Source organism: Pagrus major, chromosome 21, assembly GCF_040436345.1.
Source record: "Pagrus major chromosome 21, Pma_NU_1.0".
Taxonomy (NCBI): Eukaryota; Metazoa; Chordata; class Actinopteri; order Spariformes; family Sparidae; genus Pagrus; species Pagrus major.
In genome coordinates this window covers 24,909,667-24,920,175 of record NC_133235.1, presented here as the reverse complement: position 1 = coordinate 24,920,175, position 10,509 = coordinate 24,909,667, and the positions used below count along the sequence as shown (strand labels likewise).

At 40.7% G+C, this 10,509-nt stretch overlaps 1 protein-coding gene across 1 annotated transcript; it reads left to right on the top strand.

The window, feature by feature from the left end:
• Window positions 1-361: 361 nt before the first annotated feature.
• LOC141016401 (cullin-3-like) lies at window positions 362-9,704 on the top strand. The gene is made up of 16 exons (XM_073490731.1): window positions 362-645; window positions 3,478-3,675; window positions 4,111-4,224; window positions 5,749-5,909; window positions 6,019-6,133; window positions 6,224-6,452; window positions 6,615-6,760; window positions 6,871-7,047; window positions 7,158-7,328; window positions 7,441-7,548; window positions 7,785-7,909; window positions 8,015-8,111; window positions 8,203-8,337; window positions 8,478-8,664; window positions 8,811-8,956; window positions 9,118-9,704. The coding sequence occupies exons 1-16, from the start codon at window positions 586-588 to the stop codon at window positions 9,247-9,249; spliced, it is 2,301 nt and encodes a 766-aa protein (XP_073346832.1). The 5' UTR covers window positions 362-585; the 3' UTR covers window positions 9,250-9,704.
• The last annotated feature ends 805 nt before the right edge of the window (window positions 9,705-10,509 follow it).

Sequence of the window (10,509 nt, the reverse complement as noted above, 5' to 3'; positions counted from 1 at the left end):
TCTTCCAGCCCCTGGTCAATGCTAAAAGTGAGCGGTGGACTGGAAGACAGCAAAGATGAAAACACACAAAAAAAATGGATAAAATAAAAAAGCACTCCGTCCAAATTGTATCTGACACTGTCAACAAATAAAAGTCTTTTTTTTTTATCTGCGTTCTCGTTCATTCTTTATGAGTTAAACCAGCTCTTTTTGTCGCTAAAAGCTCTCGTATACTTACATCTTTTCGTCGAAATATTAGCTTAAAAAAATCAAAAGGGATGCTAATGTGACCGCCGTGATATGAGTGAGCGGTCGTCAACCTGTGGAATGCACCTGTCAGTCGAGCGACTTAACTCTCGCGAGATTTCGGCGTTGCGCAGTGTAGTACGGGCGTCCGCCATCACTGCACACAAGCTAACATTAGCCAAAAACCACTGAGAAGAGAGCCAGTGACAACAACATAACAGACATATACAGACCGACCTAATTCCCAAAGGGGAGGTCACTGAGTTTCCCTGCCGCTTTCCTGGCGTAGAGAGCAAACTAGCAGCTGCCTTTCATGTAGTCTTTAGGTCAACTTAGAAACGAAAGTCGTTCTAACTAATCATGTCCAACCTCAAAGTCGGCACCAAGAAGGACACCAAGATGAGGATACGAGCCTTTCCTGTAAGTCTTTGCCGGCTCTGTGAGCGCTGAGACGCTAACTATGAGACTCGAGTACCGGGGATGACAGGTTTTTATGCTAGCAACTGCTTGCTAGCTAGCTGGTCAAACGAGAAAAAAAACATGTACATTGTGATATAAATATGGGTACTAGCTGGACAAATAACCCGGAGCGCATTAGCTATGTTCAGAGTTTCATTTAATTTAACCTTAGCTATCTTCTTGGATTGAATATGCCGCCGTCCGCTGACACGAGCTAAGTTAATGCTAGCATATGTAAGGAAACTTCCTCAGTGACATACTAGCAAATAGCTAGCTAGGTAGCAGGCCTGGTAATGTTAGCAGACTTGACGCCAGCTAAGTTGCAGTCAGTCAGTCAGCAAGTATCATTACGCTACGGTGACGGCAAGCTATCTTGGCTGTTGTACATGACAATTAACACATTATCATTTAGTGTTAGCCTGAGAGCTAACGCAACTTCATGCTAACGTGAGACCACAGTAAACAAGCCTTAGGTAACTTGAGTGGGGTTACTTAATGTTGTTGACAACCCGGCTACCTGCTACCGGTATTACTGTCACACAATGATTTCAATGACATCCTGTGATCACAGGACTCACATACTTAGTTAATAGTGGTTGTGAGCACAGTTGTCATTTTTGTGGGATATGCTATCTACGTTAGTTAGCCTCTGCAGCATCCTTCCATTTCTTGTGGGGATTGTTAGTGTGAAACACAGACAAATGCTATTTCTTCTGGATATTCAGGTTTATGAGTGGGTGTCTGCCTGCCAGAATGAGTCAGTGAGCAGATGAGTGAGTGAACACAGCTAACCCTTGCTCAAATGTTAGTCTTTCATGTAAGTGCAAGACCAGCCCTACCGGTGGTATTAGTGCATGTAGTAAGATACATAAATTAAGAGGTTAATAGTAATTGATCCTATTACAGCTCTTGTATTGTGTGGCTATTGAGTCATGCTCGTCTTGTGGTCTGAAAACTCAGGTTGGCAGTCGTGCTAGAGTTACCTTTCTCTACAATCATCTATCCAACATTTCCTCTCCTGATACCGGTTCTGTTGATCGCTCTGTTTTTCCACAAATTTAAAATCTGTATATACCTCCTGCACAGGACTAATCAGCTTCATTATTATATAAAGTAAGATGAGGCCAAAAACTGAGTTGGCATCCCAGTGCGAGCCAGTGAATGTAACTGTTGGATAAAACACTGAATTGTGTAATGCCATTGACAAATAAACAGTATTTAATGTGGATCAGTCACACCAGGCTGACACCTGATCCGTTTAATAAAGTTGGTATTGCCACTGATATGTGCATCCGTACTTCCTATTAGATTTCTGCGAGTTGCAGAAAACACAGGTTCTGATCAAGCTCCTGTTCCTCGTTAGTTATACAGTCAGATTATCAGAAAGTGACCTCTAGTAGTAGCTTTGCAGTTTGCAAGAAAATGGCAATAATCAAGATAAGAATTTGAACGTCTTGCTTACCTTTTGCCCTTCAAATTAAAATTGAATATAGTGGAAGATTAACTGCGGTTAAAAGTATTTTATTTTCAGTTGAACACATCAAAGGTTTGTAGAGAGATTAGACACACTTCTGGGCTTCTTCTCTACCTTCTCTGAGCTTTGGAGGTACAGTTTGAGAGAAATGTTAACACCCAAGCTCTTAATCTCTTGGTTTACTGACTTTAATTACATTTTTAATCCTTTATTAGGGACACACAGAGAGAAAAAGACAGTCATCTGTTGCCTGGGTGTTTAGTTACTTGTTTGCTGGAGTCTGGCAGTAGTTGCTTGTCTTTGGAGTATTAGATCTTTTCTTGCAGCGTGCTCAAGTCGATGGTAGTCTTCCACAAAATTTATAATGCACATTGTTTCGTTTTCGCTTGAATATTCATTGCCAAATTATTGCGGCACTGCCAGAAATGCTGTGATGTTTCTTGGCTGATGCTTGATGCTTGATGCTGACGGTACACTCGTTTCTCACTCTACTTCTATTATTTTATTGTCTGCAGAAACCAAACCAAAGGCATGTTGTGATTGATTTGGATCACAACCTAAACTACGCCATGTGTATATCTCACTTTCTTCTTGCTACTACTTTGGCTCCATTTCTGCCACATGATTGACAGAGATTATATCAATGATAGATCTCACTGTTGCTGTTGATATACAACAACAGAGTTATAAAATGGTGATTTGATCATGGCTCATTGTTCAGCAAAGCTAACAGCTCCTGTGCTGCTGCTGCTGCTGCTGCTGCATTACAATGCCTGATCAAATCAAATTTATATGATTGCAAAGTTATCTGACTGCAGACAGAATAATCCAGGGTCACTAGGCATCGCCTGCATTGTATCAAAAAGGGAATTGTAAGACACAGAAATGTAGCTTGTTTACATTGCTTCTACACATAGTGCCAAAGCTCGGCTGTAAAAGTCATCAAGATAGATAGATAGATCAATCAAACATCTGCGCTCTCAAAAAGCTGTCTTCTGCATACTTGCTTAGTTTGGATTGATTGGAACTAGGGCTGAGCAAGATATCAATATTATATTGATATTGTGATACAAGACTATATATCATCTTAGATTTTTGCTATCACTATATACCACTCTGGCAAAAGTGTTGTCTTTTCCTGTTTTAAAGGCTGCATTACAGTGTCATATTTTTAAGAACTTACCAGACTGTTCTACTTCTAATACATCTTTACCCACTTAGTGATTATATCCACATTACTGATGGTGACAATTATCCTTGTATGTCTAAGTATGGACATAATTCAAGTACACGTACTTTCATCTTTCTGTCCTGCCTAGATGACAATGGATGAGAAGTATGTGAACAACATCTGGGACCTTCTAAAGAATGCCATCCAGGAGATCCAGAGGAAGAACAACAGCGGTTTAAGCTTTGAGGAGCTGTACAGGAACGCCTACACCATGGTGCTCCACAAGCATGGGGAGAAGCTCTACACAGGCCTGAGGGAGGTCGTCACCGAACATCTCATCAACAAAGTAAAGAAACATCTCCTCTGTTATGCAGATCTTGGTATTAGTGGTATTAAAAAAACATTTTTTTCAAGTTCAAATCAAGTTTCATGTCAGTCCAGACATAATATACCACTACTTCGACATTATATTTTGTGAAATTATAGAAAAGCATTTGTTCAACCAAAAAACATTCTTTTTTCATCCTGTTAAAGGTCATTGTAACTGATAGTAATAATAATTAATAATTGTGTAATACCATAATATTTTTCCAGATGGTTATTGTACCGTGAAAATGTCATACCGTTTGATTATATTGTTAACAAAATAAACAAGCTCAAATTCCCCACTTCTCCTCACTGCTCTTAATCTTCACGTCCTTCCTCATGACCTGATGTTTATCAGTCACACCAGAGATAACTTTATCTGACCTTTATTTTCTATTTCTATTTCTATTTTCAGGTACGGGAAGATGTCCTAAACTCCTTAAATAATAACTTTCTGCAAACACTGAATCAAGCCTGGAATGATCATCAAACTGCCATGGTTATGATCAGAGACATCCTCATGTACATGGTAGGTGCATATTATTTTGTATTAATTATTAATTAAATCATTCTGGGGTTGGTTGCTGGCTGTTTTATTGGTTTCTGTTTCTCCTGTGGGTTCTGGTGCCTCTGCAAGTGGATTATGGTGCTTGTTTCCTGTCATGAATAATTTTGTGCTTTTGAAGAAATGGCCTTTTGTTTCCAACTCTGGCCAACCTTCCCCTACATCCTATTGTGGAATTTGATTGTAAGGTGATGGTTTATTTGTGGGCCAAACAATGAGCCACTGTTGCTCTATTTATTTGTGTTGTTGGGAAACTGGCAGGACTAGTTGATTTACTTTAGCCAGGAGCAAGTCCAAACTGTTTGTGTGGTTGTGTGTGAGGGAGCCCATTAGATAGACACAAGTGTGCGCTAAACAATGGCGCAGTCAGTACAGAGACTACACAGCTCTCCTGGGGTGCTTTTGTTCTCCACTCTCTTTTTTCCTGTCCTGGCCTTACCCCGGACGGTTGGCTTTCTGTTCTTTAACTATGGCAGACTCACCACTTCTGTGCAATGAGAGCTGCCTTCTTTTCGATTTTACTTGCCTGCTGACCTCTAGAGGAGAGAAATACAGATGCAGCAAGTGTGACTTTGCTTTTCTAACACTTACTTGAAGTTACTGCCTCTCTTTAGGCCCAGGAGACATTATTTATTTCTCTAGGAGAGGTAGGGTGACTGTACATTTTCATGCACTTGTCATAAGGGTTAATGTTGTCTGGAACAGGCATGTATTTGCTTCTCTTTTTTTTAAAAAAGTTTTAGCTCCTGTTTTTATGTATACTGTACATAGTAATCTAATAAATGCAAAGTTGTTTACTCTAATTTAGTAAAAAAAGGAGAGGCACCAGAAACCTTATAAGCTCATAAAACAGGCTGTTGGAAATTGGCAGGAAGCGTAAGCGCTCTTCTACACAAAATAAAAAAATAATGACGGCAATACAAGTCGCATTATGTTCCCAAGTCATATCCTGGAAGTCTGTTGTCTTGTAAATACAACCTGCTGTAATCTGGCACTGACTAATATTTGTCATTCTGGCCTAATCATGGTTGGTTGTAAAATTCGTGTTACTGAGTGGCATCGTAAATATTTTATCATCTACATCCCTCTTAAATATTTATGTATTTTGGATGGGGCTTATGTCTGGGACTGATTCAGACACCTACCACTCATATATTCTGATGCTCTTGTGAACTTATAAAAGCTTTGCAACCTGTCATTGTGTAGTGTATAATAAAAGGTTTGCTGGCATATCTAGTCATTATAAAAAAGTACTTAAGAGCACATTGAATTACAGTGGATGTAGCTGGTATTTTTAACACTGGTCAGCACACAAAATAATTGCCCTACATGACATGTCCAAGGGAAGCAGAATTAACCCTTTCATACAAACTGTATACTTTAGTTTTAAATGTGTTTTTACAGCTTCTTAAATTTCTCAACTTTCATACATTTATATGAAAGTAATTCATTGATTCTGGCCTCACCCTGTTTTCTCTGGTCTCTCAGGATCGGGTCTATGTTCAACAAAACAACGTTGAGAATGTGTACAACCTCGGCCTCATCATATTCAGGGACCAGGTGGTGCGCTACGGCTGCATTCGAGACCACCTACGACAGACATTACTGGACATGATTGCTCGGGAGAGGAAAGGAGAGGTTGTTGACAGGTATGTAGGAGTACTACTTCACTGCTTCATTTAAAGGATTACTGTAACTGTAGGCCTGCTCCAGGATGCCCCATATTTTGGTTGAATTAGAAAATTTTTCCTTTTTAAGGGGGGCAATCAGAAACGCCTGCCAGATGTTGATGATTCTCGGCCTGGACGGCAGGTCTGTGTACGAGGAGGACTTCGAGGGCCCTTTCTTAGATATGTCTGCAGAATTCTTCCAGGTAAGTCTGTGGTAGGTTGACGGTGTCTCTATTTTTTGTCACCACTCGAAATCTTTTTCATAAGACAACACACAATATTCACTCTTTCAGATGGAGAGCCAAAAGTTCCTAGCAGAAAACAGTGCCAGTGTCTACATTAAGAAGGTAGAGGCCAGAATCAATGAAGAGATCGAGCGAGTCATGCACTGCCTGGACAAGACTACGGAGGAGCCCATTGTCAAAGTGGTGGAAAGAGAGCTTATTTCTAAACACATGAAGACCATTGTGGAGATGGAGAACTCTGGTCTCGTCCATATGCTCAAGAACGGAAAGACAGAAGGTAAAAGCTCTGCTTCCCATGTTTCCCTTTTCAATTAATTATGATTATAATTTTGAAATAAAATTATAGAATTAGAAGCGAACGATTTGTTACTTTTTTTCAGCCTCCCCTCAACCGTTTTGTTTGTTTCTCATTCCTTTTCCCACCATCCCTCCCACTCAGACCTGGCGTGCATGTACAAGCTCTTCAGTCGTGTGCCAAATGGCCTGAAAACGATGTGCGAGTGCATGAGCTCTTACTTGAGGGAGCAAGGCAAAGCTCTGGTGTCAGAGGAGGGAGAGGGAAAGAACCCTGTCGACTATATCCAGGTATGCTTTTTTCCCTCAACACTTAGACACTTGGAGAGCTTTAATTGTGAATAAGAGACAAATGTGTCATTATAGATCATATCACCTCTTTGTAATTTCCTCCTCAACAGGGCCTGCTAGACCTTAAGACAAGATTTGATCGTTTCCTCCTCGAGTCCTTCAACAACGACAGACTCTTCAAACAAACCATAGCAGGAGACTTTGAGTATTTCCTTAACCTCAACTCACGCTCACCAGAATACCTATCACTCTTTATTGATGATAAGCTCAAGAAGGGTGTCAAAGGGGTAAGGTGTTTCAGTGCATATCTAGTATTTCAACATATTTTCTACTCTGCGAGTACTTTTTTGTGTGTGTCTTGTACATTGCATCAGTCTTTTTCTCCCTGTCTCTTCAGTTGACAGAACAGGAAGTGGAGTCGATCCTTGACAAGGCCATGGTGTTGTTCAGGTTCATGCAGGAGAAGGATGTGTTTGAAAGGTACTACAAGCAGCACCTGGGCCGCAGACTTCTCAGCAACAAGAGCGTCTCAGACGATTCAGAGAAGAACATGATCTCAAAGCTCAAGGTAAAAGAGTGAGAGAGGTTTGGATACAGATGTGTATGTGTATCCCGTGTAGCTGTTCCTCGTCATCTCCGTCAGCAGTTTCAACTGTTGTGTTTTTCTTTCTCCCCTGCAGACGGAATGTGGCTGTCAGTTTACCTCGAAACTGGAAGGGATGTTCAGAGACATGAGCATCTCCAACACTACAATGGATGAGTTCAGGCAGCACATACAAACCACGTCGGTAAGGCAGTCAGACATCCTGTCAGATTCAGTATTTATTATAAACAAGGCAAATGTTGGACATGACGCTAGATTAAAGCACAACTCATGATCCATGTTTTTATGGAGAAAGCTATAGAGGCGAAGTCCCTCCCCTTTCAGTATCCCCCCCAGTGAACTTGTATCAGTTGTCTGTATCTGTTGTGATTCTGTCAAAATGTTAAACTCTAAAATAATACTTCCATGCATCTCTTTAAGGCATCTCTAAGTGGTGTGGACCTCACAGTAAGAGTCCTCACTACTGGCTACTGGCCTACACAGTCAGCAACACCTAAATGCACCATCCCCCCTGCTCCCAGACACGCCTTTGAAGTCTTTAGAAGGTAACGCTCTTAAATTCACTCATGTTTTACTACACATACTTTATGGATGCTCAGTGTTGTTCTGTGTGGCTTCTAAAAGAACTTGTCCCTGGCTTTTATTGACAGGTTTTACCTCGCTAAGCACAGTGGTAGACAGCTCACACTGCAGCACCACATGGGCGGGGCCGACCTAAACGCAACTTTCTATGGAACTATTAAGAAGGTAGATGCACAATGACATTTTAAAACAAAGGTTCCCTTGTTTTGTTATTATTATTTGTTACATTCACCTTCCCTTCTCCTTGATCTGTCAGGAGGATGGTTCAGAAGTGGGCGTGGGAGGTGCGCAGGTGACAGGCTCTAACACCCGTAAGCACATACTGCAGGTCTCCACCTTTCAGATGACCATCCTCATGCTCTTCAATAACAGAGAAAAGTGCACTTTTGAGGTGGGGACACACTGAAGCTCCTTTATCTGGATATCTTAATCTCTTTTTATACAGATTATTTTTGCTTCACTGTATGACTTGCATGTATCCGTGAGGCTCCTCCATTTATACAACCTTATCCCTTTTGTCCCCATCAATAGGAGATCCAGCAGGAGACCGATATTCCTGAGAGGGAGTTAGTGCGAGCGTTGCAGTCTTTGGCCTGCGGGAAGCCGACACAGAGAGTCCTCACCAAGGAGCCAAAATCCAAGGAGATTGAGAGCGGCCATGTGTTTACCGTCAATGATCAGTTTACTTCCAAACTGCACAGAGTCAAAATACAGACAGGTGGGCAAAGTTTGTGTACAGGACAGAGAAGTAAAGTCTCATCTCACTTGTGGGCCATTGATGTCTGTAACACAATGTATTTTGGTTTGGTTTCATTTCATTGGACTCTCTGACTCTCATCTTGTCCCTGTGTTCTGCTTTACTAGTTGCTGCTAAACAAGGCGAATCAGACCCTGAGAGGAAAGAGACGCGGCAGAAAGTGGATGATGACAGGAAGCATGAGATTGAGGCAGCCATTGTTCGAATCATGAAGTCAAGGAAGAAGATGCAGCACAATGTCCTGGTAGCAGAGGTAAGGAACCCACATGATTAGTGATTAGGGTTTTTTGTCTTCCCCATTTCTTGATCTCAAAACATCAATATATTTTATTGTAACTCCTTGTTCTGCACAGAAATACAATTTAAAAGGCTGTCTTAAATGTTGAAAATGTTTTGTGTGACTTTGTGTTTTAGGTGACTCAGCAGCTCCGGGCACGTTTCCTTCCCAGCCCTGTGGTAATCAAAAAGCGTATAGAAGGACTAATAGAAAGAGAATACTTGGCGAGGACGCCAGAAGATCGTAAAGTGTACACCTACGTTGCATAGAGGATGGACCGTGGACGAGAGGAGGAAGAGACTGGACAGGGAGGATGGGATTTGTTTGTTTTCTTTGGACTGTTGTTACGCATGGACTAGAAGTTTCTTTTAAAGACAAATGCTGGGAACCTGATTCATCGTCCCTCGCAAAAACACAGTAAACACACGTAAAATGGGGAATGAAATGTTGGCGCAGAAAAAAAAAAATCCATCAAGAGTTGTAGATGATTTTAAAATCGGGCCCAGTCTTCCTATTCCCTGTGAGTTTTAACATGGATGGATCCAGCTTCAAGCTTTTCACTGTTTTACCCTTGTAGAGATCAAACTTGCAAAGAATCCCTTGGGAAAAATGTGAATGCACCACATTATTTTTTTTTGTTTCAATACTGTATAAAAAATAATAAAATTATTAAAAACAGCAAATGTGGATTGTTACAAAACAAATAAAAATAATGAGTATTGATGCTCTGTAGTTTTTCACAGAAATGCTTTGCTCATCTTCTACGTTTGACTCTGACTTCACTGTGGTTTTTTTAAATGTCCGTCAGTCTGGAAACATCTTTTCTATCCAGGTGCTGAGTCCAAAAGCTTCACTGTGAATTGTGTCTCCCAGTGGACCGGAAGTTTAATATCTTGAGGCCAGATAAGCTCTTTGGTATCTGAACGGGAGCTGATGATTTCTCACATTATACCCATTAGACTGGACTTTTAATTTTCCATTATTATCACCACAGCTTCAGAGGTGTCAGCAGAAAGTGGAGCAGTAACTGCACATCTAAAATGTCAGCACAGCAGACTACTGTGCAAACACTGATGCACTTAACCATGTGTGAGAAAACCCAGTAAAACCCAGCTTTATCATCGAGACAACAGGCACATTTTTACATGCATCCCGTAAGTGCTAATGAGTATTCAATCCAAATCAATAAGTTGTCTTTAAATAAGCAGTTCATGACATTTTCATTGCAGACAGTCCAGTTGACAGGTGTTGACATCACAGATAAATCAAGTGATGCTGAGATATGCCCTGTCCTGAAAATCAGTGTTGTAAAAAGTACACGTAAGTCGTACTTGAGTAAAAGTAAAGATTAAAAAAGTAAAAAATAAAAGTTAAGAAATCTTGGTCAAATAGTACTTGAGTAAAAAGTCTTACGACATCTGTTATAACATGTACATACATGTCAACTGATTATCAGGTCTGATATTCAGCATTTTTCTGACTCCTTCTGAATCTTTTTTTCATTTCTGATGAATACAGTAGCAGAAAAT